Raw genomic sequence first — 15,048 nt, 5'->3', positions numbered from 1 at the left:
CTGCATATTATATTAATAAGATTGATTTAAGATAATTTTCAAAAAATTTTCAACAAAATTCGACAAATTTTAAAAAAGTTATTTAAAATTTGAAAGATGTATTCATTAAAAAAAAATATGTTAAATGTTGTCATTTTTATTAATAAGCCCTTGCCTATAAATTAACAATTTTAACATGGTTTAATAATAATATAAAGGATCATGGGTAGTTAAATATTTAATTTTTTTTTAGATGAAAGTGAAAAATGGATTTCAGGGACAGAAAAGGAGTATCGAAATTTATTATTCTTTACCGTTTTATAACCGTATTGAATTGTTCAATAATTATTAACAACAAGGTTTAATAAATTTATAATAATATATGTATTAAATATAAACTAATTTAAATTTTCAATCAGTTATTTTTTCAGATTTTTTATAGTGGCCCACCAAATATAATAATTAATTATCATTGTTTGTCAATTTTAAGTTAAATAATTATTATGGAAAAAAAATATTCATTTTAAATAAACTATATATTACCTTGTATCTTTCGTGAATGTGTTTGTCCTGGGCGTTGAGTACAGCCTTAATATAATTATTTCATCATAATATTAATATGTGAACGAAAGGATTCTATAATCCATGAAATAAAACTTTTATTCGTTTTGTTGCAAAGTGGTAGCAGTACTTGTTTTAAATACTTAATGTCACAATAATGGTATACGCGCCGGGAACGGAACAGTAATAGCCAGTTTGTCCGGTCACCGATTTGCTTCGTGCGAATACACTCGCACACCGACCGACCTGTGAAATGTGTTTATATATGAATAACAACTCAAGAAAGGTAGACGGGATCGCAGAGCAAAACTTGAAATCGCTAGTGTGTGGTGGTTGTGTGGGTGTGTATGTATAATGTATATATGTGCGTGTGTAGGCTTAAAACTAAAACAATGATAACACAGTTTCTGGTAACTTTGAGTTGCTGCACAATGTAAGTTTGAATAACAGTTGATAAAACAAAATATAATAAATGACAGGCCCCTGTGGCTAAACAGGGTAAATCGTAATATTATGGCCCTTCTGGCCCAACAAAATAATAATATGATATAACATCATTCCTTCTGGCCCAACAACTCACGTATATAAATATAATAAATATAACAAATAATAAATAAAACTCACAGTATACGTCGGTGCTCTGCTGGCCAGCCACTACCTATACCTACAATAAATAATCACTGACGAACGCGATACATAATGATAAAAATAGTGGCGATTAATGCACACAATAAGATATATATTACAAAAACAACGGCGATTTGCGCAAAAATTACAATATTATAATAATAAATATAAATGATCGGCGATCCGCGCCTGGCACTAGTAATACAAAATGATATAATATGATGGGCGATTATTCGCGGCCGTGAGAATCACGTTCAAAGTCAAAAATCGAATCATTTTTATCGTCCCGAGAGCTGATGACGTACACAGAATTTTTTTTTAAACACATATCATAATAAAATCAATGAGTTACATTAACAATGGGTTACATCACTTACATTCATTGTTCCGTCCGAAGATGTGTATAAAATACAATACACAACCACATGCATGTAGAAATACTTACATTTTATAATAGTTAAACAGCAACAAAATATTGTGAAAGTTTAATACTTATTTTTTATTTAATGAACTTGGGTATTTAAATTATAGTGAATTTTTCGCATTACGTTTTCCAAACGTATTTTACGCGGACAGACGGTGTTCAGACTAAAGATGTAAGTGTTGTAAATTTATCAGGTAAATTTTTACCGTAAATTTTACAAATTTTTTTTACCAAAAAAAATATGTTGTGTGGCCCCTCTAAACAAATGAAATCAAAAACGCCTAGACTGAATATTTGTTTTATTAAGTTTTAAAATAATTATAATTTGTTTTGTTTTTTATTATAATAAACAGGTTGGACCAAAGTAGGTAAACCGAAAAAGTAACTTACTGTGTTATTATCATTTTTAATATTGATGATGTACTTGTTATTGTATCTATAGTTTGTTATAGTATCAATATTCTGTCACCCCTACTATATTATATTACTAAATTAGGAGTTGGAACATTAAATATCAGTACCTAGGTAATTAGGAAACATTTTATAGGCATATTATACCAAAAAGGCAGATTTTGTGATATTGATAATATACTGTTATTAATACCAAAGTTAAGTCTACATATAAATGCTTTGACTTAAACAGAAATAAAGGCTATGTGAATTTTGATAGTTTAGTTAAATTTAAATTTTTTATTAATTGTAGTATCAATAATTAAATATTCGTATTTCATAAAATGTATTAATTATTTAAATTTACCTGTAAATTCACCGATATTTTTTTAACGTAAATTCTCCATCTCTAGTTAAAACGGAGCAGCACACCAAGTGATGTATATTTGTTACATAACTCAATTAAATTTTAGGAGTATAATAATGATCTCCGTGTTTTTGTTTCCTTAAATTTTTTTTTTTTATGTAATAAAACTAGCTGATCCTCTCGAACTACGTTAAATACTCTATATAAATGATATTTTTTATTTTGACTGTGGATATGCCGATAAATGGCAAGCAATTTGTGAAAATTCGATTAATTATTAGGTATTTTTTACCAATAACTAATGTAACACCATTGATTATAAAAACTAATAAGTAATAATAGATACTCAGATGAAATTAATTGTTTGTTTTTTTTTTTGCTAACCTTAATAATTATAATAATTGTTTATTATTCCACGCCGATACCGATCTGTCTAGAAACATCTGTGGTTGTCGAGTGTGATTGTCATTTATTTTCAACCGGCGACTGTTTCTTACTAAAAAAGGTGTAGGTATACAATTTACATGTTGATTTTAATTGATAATTTTCAGCCAAATCGGTTCAGTAGTTTTCTCCGCTAGCGCGGTCGTAGAAAACCCCTTACAATTTTATTCAATAATATAGATATACAGTTTAACAGATATATTATTGAAACTAATTAAATATTATACACTATTATTTTACCGTTTCACTTTTTCATCGACATCGATCTACGTGGTGTGCGCACCTAGGCACGAGCCGCCACTGCCTCCATGACCTCCATCGCCAGTATCGCGACGTTACCGATACCCCGGTCGGTCGACCGGTCGTACGAACAAAGTGTGTGCTCGGCGTGTGCCGCTCGTACTCGCCCAGTAATCTTACACCGTAACTACGGCGATGATTGTGCGACAGTTATTGGCCTTTGGCCCTACGGTAAGTGTTCGCCCGTGAGTGTCGAATCGTACGGGAGAACGTCAGTGGGCATACTGTCGCCGTCACTATTCCCCCGCCTAACCGCAAAACCGAGTCGTCAATTCGCCACCGGAACCAGACGGCCGTCGTCGTCGTCGTTCGTAAATAATAATATTGTCACTGTCATTATTCTGTTATCAATTATTGTCATTTGTGCTGATATTGTTTGATAATTTTTTTGTTTCGTGTATTATTGTGTATCGATTTTATTTTTTGTTTGTAAGAGACGTCTCCGCCAGTCAATACCTGTAATGTTTATTTGTTGTCAAATCAATGTGCATACTTGCGTTGCCGTTCATCCCCAAACGTGCAACTTCATTAGTGTGGTAATTCATTTCCGATAGTGTCTATTGCGACGGTGTTGTCTGTGAGGCCGATCACCGACATTGTAGGAGCCTCTTGACTAGACACATATAATGTGCATTGTACAGAGTGATGGTTAACCGTTGACGGTTTAGGAGAAGCTAAAACCGCCGTCGATCGTTCTGATGACGACAGTGACAAGAGACGTGGTCTAGAGTACAAGACAGCCGGTCCGCCTAGGTTTATTTAATGAGATTATTACTACCTATTAAAGTATTTTATTTTAGGTACTATTAGACGTTAGTAATGCACTAATACTGCAGTAGGTTGAATACGTTTTTGCCAAAAAATTGCTCAGTCTTTGCCTGCTTTTAAAATATGATGATATAGGTATGTTAAAAGTGCCAAGTGCCCACTGATAGTAATCTTAAATATTATAACAAAATGCCTAAAATTAGTACTCTTTGTTTAATTATAAAATGTCGAAATTTAAACTTAAAATATCTATAAAAATAAAACTGTGAGTATATATAGTTATATATTTTTTTGGTTGCAGTATGAACTACTTATGAGAAGCCTTTTTTTAAATTGTTTATCTATAGCTGCATAGTTATAAAAATGTAATGGTTCATACATTTAATGAACTTTGAATGCTTATAAAAAGCAGGCATTTGGGTAACCATCTGCTGTACATCAAGTGTCGAGATAATTCACTGTAATGGATGCGTTACAACTTAAGGGGGCCCCAGCATACAGTGGCGGCTCTGAAGACATGGATGGGGGGGGGGGCCTAAGTAATAATTTTCAGAAAACATTCCACATTTTATTGTTTTTTTTTTTTTGGTAATTTTCTTTTTAACAAATAAACATTTTTTTAGAAATACAGGTGGTTTGAAAGGATGCTGCAGCCTCTATGGTCCCCTTGGAGCTGCCAATGTTTGCGTATCATGTTTTAAAGAGTAATGTTTAGACAATATACATCTTGGTTTGTCTATGTGTGAGGAATAAATGAACATCAATGTGTGTTTCCAGATATGACTGTTCTTATATCTGTCATACCTCCTTGGAGAGGGAAACCCATTGAACCGTACTCTAAAGAGCAACTGCTGCAGGATGCAACTATCATATGCTCACGCGATACATCGCTAAAAATGAAATATATTCTTGTTTGCATAACTATAAAAACTACTCTCAAACCAATAGTAGTAAATTAAACATAGCTCCTGTAGTCTGTTTGTAATTTCAAGAAAATCATTGAATTATAAAGCTTCTGGACCACATAATACTCTTTAGAATCGCTTTTTTGATTTAAATCCAGTTGTGCCCAAAATAAATACAAATGTTAAGCAATTATTTCATGGGATTTTTGAAAAAAATATCTTAATTTTAAGTCCTATAAAATTTAAAACTAAATTAAACTTTGATATTTTGTCAAAGAATTCATCCATTCAAAAATTAAAATAAGACATTCCCGAGTTTGTGTAATTTACCACAGCTTATTGGTCTAATACGTTTGAAAAATATGCGTGCTTTGATCCCTTTAAATTTGAATTCAATGATAAAAATCATTTTGTACAAAAACAATTCTGAGAAGAGATATTATTGTGATTGAAGTAATTTATTTAACTATTAGGCATTAGTAATACAGTAGCAGTGCTGCAATAACCAGGTGTGTTGCTTGAGTCAAACACCTGGGCCCAAGGCCCTAGCATATTGTAGTGAAGGCCCAATGATACAAAATACAAATTTAAAAATATGTAGAAAGAAAGAAAATAAAACCATTTTTTTTTTATAATAATTATTATGAAGACTTTAAAATAGCTTTACTTAATATTGAAAGACAACAAACTAATGCTATTAACTTGGAAAGTATAATATAAAATTGTAGCAACTGGCAAGAAAAATAAATTTTTTGAAATGAGCACTTATTAGCTTGATGACTTCTTATCGTGTACACACTCTTTGTAAAATCAATACAATCATCGCTCCTCTCAAAATGTTAAGAAATAAAGCTCATAGCTATATATATTACCTCAGAAAATAATATACTACTAAAATTTAAGTATGTACAAGTATTTTAATGTGCAGACTGTGAGATGAAGATAATATGAATATAGGTATTATACTTATTTTAATATGATTATTTTCTTGTTGACAATCATACTGTATATTTAACATGAACAGTTGGTCTTGCTTCAGCAATTTACATTCCGTGATGATAAAAAAGTAGTCATATAAAAATTTTGATTCAGATCAACCATAGATAATTCTAGTGTCCTTGTAGCTCTAAAATACTAAAAATAATAAAATTGAGGGTAAATAACATCTTGCAGAAGATGACATGTCTGTTTAAAGTGATATTTATTTTACAATTTTATTTAAGGTTTTCAAAAATGTCTTATTTCATTTTTTAAATGGTTGTAACTTTTTTTTCTTTGTACTATTTTAAAAAACTGAATGTCATTATCTCCAAAATGTTGTTTTCATTAAATTGTGTAACCAGTTTTTCTTCAAAAGCCAATATAATATAATGATCAATCACTTTTAAGCATTGAAATACTTTTAAATGAACTCTATTATAGTTAAGCAAACCAAAATAAGAAATAGAAGAATTATGTTTTTGATTCATGATATTGTATTTTATTGTTATTGTTCAGCAATACAACAGTAACAACCGTAAAAAAATAAATATTTATACTTAGTTAACTATACTCTATTCAGAATAAGACCACGACCCGCCGGCGATAAGTTTTCGTTCCGCGATGGTCAAACGCCATCCCCACTACGATGGCATGTCGGGCGCTGCCACGGAACAAAGCCACTCCCATGAGCACAACTCGGCCGCCCAGTCATGGTCTTATTCTGAATAGAGTATACTTCAAACTTAAAAGCTTATATGTACATGGTATATATTTGTAAGTAGATACACAACTATATGACATATTTTTTAGTTAGGTATACCTTATTTTATATTCTAGTTTTAAATAATTTTTATAAATTCTAAGTAATTTTTTTACAATATCTTGGTCGGTAACATAAATAGGGGTTTTTTTATAAGCTGATTGCAATTTTGGATCATTACTATTTGTATATTTTTTCAAGACCTTTGCTGATCCATGAAATTCACGTGCTAATGTAGTGACCAGGATATCTTTAAGATTGTCAACTTGAATACCAGCTCCAGGCATTATAATTAGACGATCCTTCATGGTTTCAATTAAAACTTTAATCAAATGTTTTCCATCAGATGCTTCAGGACTTCTACCACTAGTTAATAAGCGTTTAAAACCCAAATCAGCTATTTTGTGTGCCATCTCTATTGGATCTTGTGTAGCCACGTCAAATGCACGATGGAATGTAACAGGCAGTGGTTGAGCTGTTGAAATTACTGAGGCACAAGCATCAATATCAATGTCGCCAGTTGAAGTAAGAGCACCAAATACAAATCCATCAGCTCCAGCATTTTTGAATAAAAGACAATCTTTCAGAATAACTTTAATTTCTAAATCTGAAAATTGGAAATCATAACCACATCTTGGTCTAAGCATAATAAAAATATCCACTGTATCCATCATTTTTAAGATTTTTAAGGTTTTAAAAAGTCCCATTGATGGTGTTAATCCTCCTTCACATAATGCACTGCATAGCTCCAATCTATGAGCTCCGCCATGAACCGCATTAATAGCCGATTCTATACTATCAACACAGATCTCCATTTTATCTGAAAATAAAAGAGCATTTACAAAACATTATACATACTATAATAGATATTATAAATTTAGTAGATGATTTAGAATTAGTTCATTAAATTAAAAATACAATACCTACTGATAAATATTTATTACAATATAACACATATTTAATGTATGTATTGAACTCATTTTAAATCTATCTATAATAGATCAAAACCCATTAATTTCTAAGAGGGCGCCACACTTATATTTATGGTCTTCATCTCAAAAATATAGCAAATGTGCATTCATTCGAACCAATTTTGAGTTTTGAACTATAATCAAATTTGAATGTAAGAATACGAGTATTTAGGGAATATTTTTTGAAGAATATCATAGATTTTTATTGACTTTTACAGAGTTATAACTCACTTTAAAATTAAAACATCAGTTAACCCTAAGCAATCCAGTAGATAATATTCTATCTTTTAAAATTGATAATAGGTCAATTTTAACTAACATTAAAGCTAATAACATAAAATTGGTTCTGCTAAAAACAAATCGTCAATATTGTATGATTGTAAGTTGGAGACAACACATAAGGATAAAAGTTAATACATTTTTATTTTTTAGAATAAAATATCAAATATCTAGGTTATGTAAGATTTTATTGAATACCTACAGTTTTGAATTTTAACATAGCTAGGGTAAACCAATATGGACGTATGACATTCAACTATGGGGTGCCGCCAAACCCTCCAATATTACTAAAATCCAATCCTTCCAATCCAAATGCCTACGACAAATAACTAAAGCCCCATTCTACGTTTTTAATGATACTCTCCACAAAGATCTTTTCATCCAAACAGTAAACAACGTAGCCAAGACTTTCTACAAACGCATATACTCCAACTTCCACAATCATCATAACCCCTTGATTTCGGATCTATCTGCCCCCACCATATCTGGTGACCCCAGAAGGCGCCTAAAACGAACATGGTGTCGTGATCTACTTTTAGACTAACCCCACCCCCACATGTTAAGAAGTTCCATCAATGGATGGCCTCTTCACCCAAGCCCCCTGTCTGAACTGATGCAAATATTTAATTTAATTAATCTATTGTTTGTTATTTTATCCTTTCTAAAATTCTGAAATCACTTGTTCTTATTGTAAAAGATTATTTTACAGATTGTACAATTTCTCTAGATTAAAAATAAAAAAATCTAAAAAAAACATAGCTAGGGTACTTAATTCTTTTTAGTTTACTGTCATTTATATTTTTAATTTATTAAAAATAGAAACTAAATTTATGCTTTTTTACTTTAAACTCAATTTGAAAACATATCCTATGTTATTCTGAAGAATTATGTAACCTTTTTAAGAGGATATCAGAACAATATAAGTTTTCTTTCTCAGATCCACGTACATGAATACAACGCAGTCACATAAAAAAGTTATTTATGGTTTTTGAGTTAGTTACATGTCGCAGAAATTACAGAAGATGCTTACCTACTGTTTTATATTTCATTATTATTTGACTTTGTTTCAACTTTAAAAATAAAAATAAGTTTTTGTACATTTAAACGAATATTAAATTGTTTTGAGACAATAATTAGAAAAATCTATGTCACATATCCCCAAAAAATTATTCTCTTTTTTTTTTTGCAGTAGATGATGTCTTGAAACATTTTTAAAAAATAATCTTTTTATCTGTCGTACATGGGCAAGAGAGAAAACAGTGCTCTGAAATTTCTTTTAGTCGTATAGATTTATATACATATATATTTCATAATAATAGAAACAAATAGTTATAGCTGATTAAGACCATATCATTTTAATTATAACAAGTATACCCTAAACAAGTTCTTTAATTTAACATGAATTCAAATGCATGCAGGGCCGTCATAAGACCGGACAGCAAGCCCTCGGGCACTTGAAGAATCTTAAGTTTTCTTTAAATAAAAGTATAAAACGATTTACATATTAAATTACAAATTTATTTTGAATTTTTATTTTACAATATTATATTATTAATTTAATTAAATAAAATATGAAGTACTTGTACAATATACAGTATACACTATGGTAATAAAAGTTAATGGTATACTATACACAGTGTAATGTACATAACAAATGAATATCAACAACAAGCATCTATTCTCCAATTAATACAGTATTTGCAATGAATTAAGGAAAGTGAAAAATTTTCAAAACCAAAAAATAAAATTTATAAGTTACCTATGTCTAATTATATATAAAATATATATCCAATAATTCAAAACTCTTAAACAATTAACAATTTTAAGGGCAACAACAATACATCTATATTTATATGTCATCACTGCATTTAACAGGCAGATTTGTCTAGTTGTTGCACTAAACAACGCTGTTTTTTTCCTTAATAATTTGCAATCAAAAACTAATTTTGACCAAAATATGGAAATATCTTGTTGTTGCTCTGAGGTCTTTAAATTATATATTATTGTAATCAAGCCATTTTCATAGAATGGTAATGGGAATGGTTTTCTTATTTCTAAAATTAAAATGTGTGCATAATAATGTACGAGTTTGATTATCTAATTACCTACTTGGACGTTTGCTGACTATACTAACAATGATGAAATATGGTTACAGATAAACGATAATCATTACCATCATCTATTTTATATATTTCCATATGTGATAATTGAAAAACTTACAGGTTGATATTTTGTATTTTTTACTTTGGTAAATTAATTTTTTATTTAATAAATTGTAATAATAACAATTGTTCAATAACTTATTGGTTTTCTTTTTTGCAATAATAATTACTTATAGCTATAGGTACATAATTTGTTTATTGTTTTTTAATTAGACCTTTGGGCAACAATATAACATATCAAGAGATTGTGATAAGTAAAGGCAATATTTATCTGAGAAATAGCAGAAATAGCCAAAATAGAACAAAAAAATGTATATTATACAATGCAAGGCTTTATAAAGAAATTTATTCTTAATAATTCACCCAATTAAATTAATTTTTTAAATAGTTTTAGATTTCTTTTTGATTTTGATAACCTATCTACCGTTGATTCAGATACATTGATGAAAATCTGAAATGATCTACATCCTACTGATTTATTTACAGGTAGGCGAAAAACATAGAAATAAGTGAAACTAAATTGTATATTGCATATTTTGTATTTATCATATAATAAACCTAGCCTTATTTCAGAAATTATTGAAAAATCCAAAAAGGTACTTTGTCTATTTAAGTTTTAGAAAAAGTCCTACAATTATATTGTATTGATAACAGAAAACTATAAAAAAATATATATATTTCATTCAATCATACCTAATTGAACACTTCAAAAATACTACCAACCAATATGGACCAAGTCATTCATAAATATTGGTTCAAAATAAGAATTTTATAAAAACAACTTTAAGTTTATATTAACATAAGACTAATGTACTTATTATAAAAATCAAGTTTTTTAAGTAAAATATAAGATGATTTTTATCTTATTGCTACAGACTGGCGTCCCGCGTTAGACTTTGTTAGAGTATAATTAACATGTCATCCCCCTGCAACCATCTGGCCGGAAAGTTATAGGCTAGGTACAGGTAATAACCATGTATGAGGGAGGTGGCGTGTGGAATAATAAAGTTAGAAAAGTTTCGTGGAAATATTATAAATAATGGCAACATACAAAAAACCCACGGTCACAATGACAGTAGGTATAACATAATAATACAAAATAAATCATATGATTAATATATTTGTTAGTGCACTTGTAATAGTAATGGTCTTGGATACAGTGTAGTAAATATTTGGCCACCCATATTACACAACTCAGGATGCGCACTCAGGAGAGTCGTATCGGGAGTGTGGGCCGTTAGTACTTCCCAGAACGATAGCCGGCAGACACAGCATCCGTAGGAACGATACTCGTATCGAGAAGGCTAGGAGAAGTAGAAGTACCTTACCTTTGTAGGCCTATATAGGAAAGCCCCTAACAGCCCGTATTCAGATGTGCTTTGACCAGATGAGCAAGAGCACCTTCACAACGCCAGTCTATCTTTTGATTTATTATACTTAGAATAATTTCGATCAGTGAATTATTTGGACTTGGAAATTATTCAAGTCAAACCGATATTTGCTGAACACTTAGAATAATTCTCTAAGACAAATATTCTGATACAGAATAACAATTTGTCAGTTTAAATTTCATATGTTTAATTGAATATTACAATAAATTATACCACAAATCATCAGTTTACAAGTTCATTTGAAATACACCTCATCCTTTTCCTCTAAACAACACCTGTAGTCGTCAGATCACTACATTATTCAATAAAATTGATTTTTGGGGGAATCAATGGTGTTAAGATTTAAGAGGATACCACACCTTCATGAGTTGTCTCCGTCCTCGACTTCATCTTAACAAACATACCACATATCAAATTGTACGTTAACAACAATCACTTTTTACACGGTCATTTTTAAAATAAGAGTGAATTGATCCAAGATAGAAATCGAACACAAGATTGTGCAGGGCAACTTGGATGGTCTTATAGATATTGTTTTAAGTAGGTTATGATCGTTTTCAAACGTACACAAAAGGTGCACTTTCAAAAAGGTCATTACTCGCTTCTCAATACAAATATAGGTAAGTTAGTCAGTAAGTTAGTATAAAATAATACCTACAGTAGAGCAACACAAATGGGTATGACTTACTTTTCAGTAGTAATGTTTAAATTAAAATAAGAATATCAGTCGGCCCGTGTAGGTAAACTCGTGAAAACAATATTGACCGAAAGACGAAACACGTGAGCGTCCGCAGTAAAAAAGCACAAGACTAAAGAGCGTGTAGTGAAAAATATGCAACAAGTAACGAGTACTATCAACTGATGAGTGATAAGCGATAACTGACAACAACGATACCGATGTGACCGTGATTGTAATAATGGGATAACACCATTACCGCGGCTAGCGATCAGTACGAATAATACATAATACACCGCGAATGGCTTCCCCGCGTATATCAATATTAGCTTCGATTACGATTGCATCGATTGCAACTATACCTAAATCCAAAAAAAAAAAATTTTTTTTTAAACTGTCACAGCGTTGCGATGTTCAGTGACTACGAAGTATAGTTTTATTCGGACATCGTTGCTTCAATGTTCAAACGACAAGGCGTAAATTATTTGGAGGGGTCTTAGGAGGGTTTACCGCGCATTTTTTGTTCAAATCAACTACACAATTGGTGAGACAACATTTTCGAGTATGAAATACTTAAAGACCGAATATCAGTCAGAATTACAAACAGTAATTTGGATTCAAGCTTACGAGCAGCTGTTCTCAATTATATAAAAGAATTCTCAAAACTTTTTGATATCCAATACCAGTTATCACAATTATACATACAATTTTTTTCTTCTTTTTCTCCTGTACCATTAGATATTTAGATTATTAGAATATTGTTATTATAAAGAAACAATATATAATTATTTGTTGAAGCTATAGACTTTAGAACTTTTTTTTGCTCATCAAACAAATCTTTCCTAAAGACCTTAATTTTCCCGCATGTCGTCATGTCGACCACCAGGGACTAAACATTCCTAATTTACCTAATTTATAATAATCTACTAATTTGAAAAAGTTGCGACTCCTGCATTACAGATATTTTCTAGACACCTATAATGTACAGCAGAGCTTTATCCACTAACCCGCTTTTTTGCATAATGTTTTTCGATGAAAAAACTTAATACGTGTCTCGAGGGGTAAAACATTTTTTAGCCTACAAATATTTATTTACCCACTATCATAATTTAATCAATCATTACATGTGTATCCAATGTAAATTATAAAATTAAGAATTATAATACTGCACCAGTTTTCTGTAAAATACAAAGATATCAAAAGTGTAAATTTACAGACCATTTTTTAATCCTTTTTTCTACAAGTATAATAATATATAATAAATACTGACGCGTAGTATAGCCTCATTTTAATAAATGAAAAAAAATAATTTATCAGAGAAAATTTGAAAATTAGAATAGTTACATAAAATGGCAAAAATTTTGTGGAGGTCGGTGGACCCTTATTTTGGTAGGATTTTTGAGAGGCGATCCACATCACATTTTTGTGGGAAGGATCGAGTATTGATGAATCGGGGAGGCTGTGGGGGGGGGCTAGGTCTGGCCTTGGGTCATGGGGCCAGACGGTGCTAAAGGCATATATTGAGCTTCCTTGTGGAAATATAGCCATCACACGACGACCTCCGATGATAGGGTGACCGACAGTTAGTATATATATTAGACACTCGGTCAGTCACATACACTCGAGAGAGGAGCAATTGTCTATGCTAAGCTTAGCGATTGCCAGACTAAGGGCGTCTAGCCGGAACGTTAGATGGCGCTATCATATCCTGTGCATGAGCTCGACTGCAACGGCCGATATCTGCCGTCGTGCCCAATTATTACTATTTCACAGTTCTGTGTAAATAACTGTAGAATATTATTATTCAAGAGTCTTCACTCTAGGTATTATAAATTATAATACTAGGTGGCATATGTTACCTACATCTAAACAAGTTGTAAAAAATCAAGCTCTTAAAAAATCAAACCGTTTTTCCCGTACTTTCTTGTTAGCAGAAAATCGTTTACGTAGTGGTGTAGTGCACACAATTGCTGTTTGTACAGTGTAAAAATTAAAACAAGTCAAAACACGCAACTCGTATTATAATAGCACATAAATAATTAAATTGGAAAGAACAACAAAATTGATGATTCAGCATGCGTGTACAAGTTATTGTGTCTCGTGTTTCTGAAGGTTTAAAAACCATGGCTGATAGTGTTAGCCAGTATTTACGAGAATTATTAAAATCACTTGTCTTGTACAAGATATGTTATTTACCAGGTATGAACACTAATGCAGTCAACTATATTCAGGTTCTTAAAAATTGTAATGCATGAATACTTACATCTCAAATTATAATCACAACAATAAGTCTTAACTTATATATATAGAGTACAATGCAAATTGGTTATAATGACTTTCTATTAACCAGGAAAATGTGTCATACTAAAAAGAAACTAGCTTTGAAAATATATTATAATCTACCATTTTAAATACATCAACATTTATTTCATTAAAAATTTGTACGTTTATGCATCATATGAATATTTAGAAATTGCACAATGTCAACATTTTTTCACCTTATTTAATTTAAATAAGTACTGTGGTTTTTTATAACACTAAACACTTTTGGTTAGTTCATTAAACGTTTAAAAATTGACTAACTTAAACTTGGATAGAAAAAAAATTGTTACATTAACTGCATTATCTTAATTATTACCTACATTACTGATAATTTATCATCTAATTAATCATCTTTATTAATCTAAATTAACATTTGCTTTACCTGACATGACTTCATAGTAACACTTTAAAGTTTTATACCCTTCTTTTTTTTCAATTACATACATACATTTTTTCTTAATTTTTTCCCCTTCTGGACCAGGAATATTTGTTAAAATATCTTCAATTTTTCTAAAAATATCCATACTTTTCAGTAGTTCACTATTAGATTCTTTTATATTTTTGAGATTCGTGCATAACTCAGATAAGTGTAATTTTATGAATGCTAAACCACATTTGACTGCATTATCTTGTACAAGCAGTTTCAGCTTTTCGACACTTAAAGCATCATCTGTTAAACTTTAATCACGTTTTTAAACTTTTCAAAATTAAAATAACATAGATAATACTCCTTTATACTTC

The 15,048-nt window shown here is 30.5% G+C and overlaps 1 protein-coding gene across 2 annotated transcripts; it reads right to left on the bottom strand.

Annotated features, from left to right (window-relative positions):
* Positions 1–6,217: 6,217 nt before the first annotated feature.
* LOC111028030 (copper homeostasis protein cutC homolog) lies at positions 6,218–14,838 on the bottom strand. Of its 2 annotated transcripts, none has more exons than XM_022306572.1 (2): positions 14,834–14,838; positions 6,218–7,326 (listed from the first exon to the last, which is right to left on the bottom strand). In XM_022306572.1, the coding sequence occupies exon 2, from the start codon at positions 7,319–7,321 to the stop codon at positions 6,557–6,559; it is 765 nt and encodes a 254-aa protein (XP_022162264.1). In that variant the 5' UTR covers positions 7,322–7,326; positions 14,834–14,838; the 3' UTR covers positions 6,218–6,556. The 2 variants fall into 2 exon arrangements, with proteins under 2 accessions (XP_022162264.1, XP_022162255.1); XM_022306563.1 differs by lacking the exon at positions 14,834–14,838 and adding an exon at positions 11,998–12,177.
* Positions 14,839–15,048: the final 210 nt, after the last annotated feature.

Source organism: Myzus persicae, unplaced genomic scaffold, assembly GCF_001856785.1.
Source record: "Myzus persicae strain clone G006 unplaced genomic scaffold, MPER_G0061.0, whole genome shotgun sequence".
Lineage (NCBI taxonomy): Eukaryota > Metazoa > Arthropoda > Insecta > Hemiptera > Aphididae > Myzus > Myzus persicae.
Note: the sequence above shows the minus strand (reverse complement) of the source record. Positions and strands in the feature narration are given on the sequence as shown.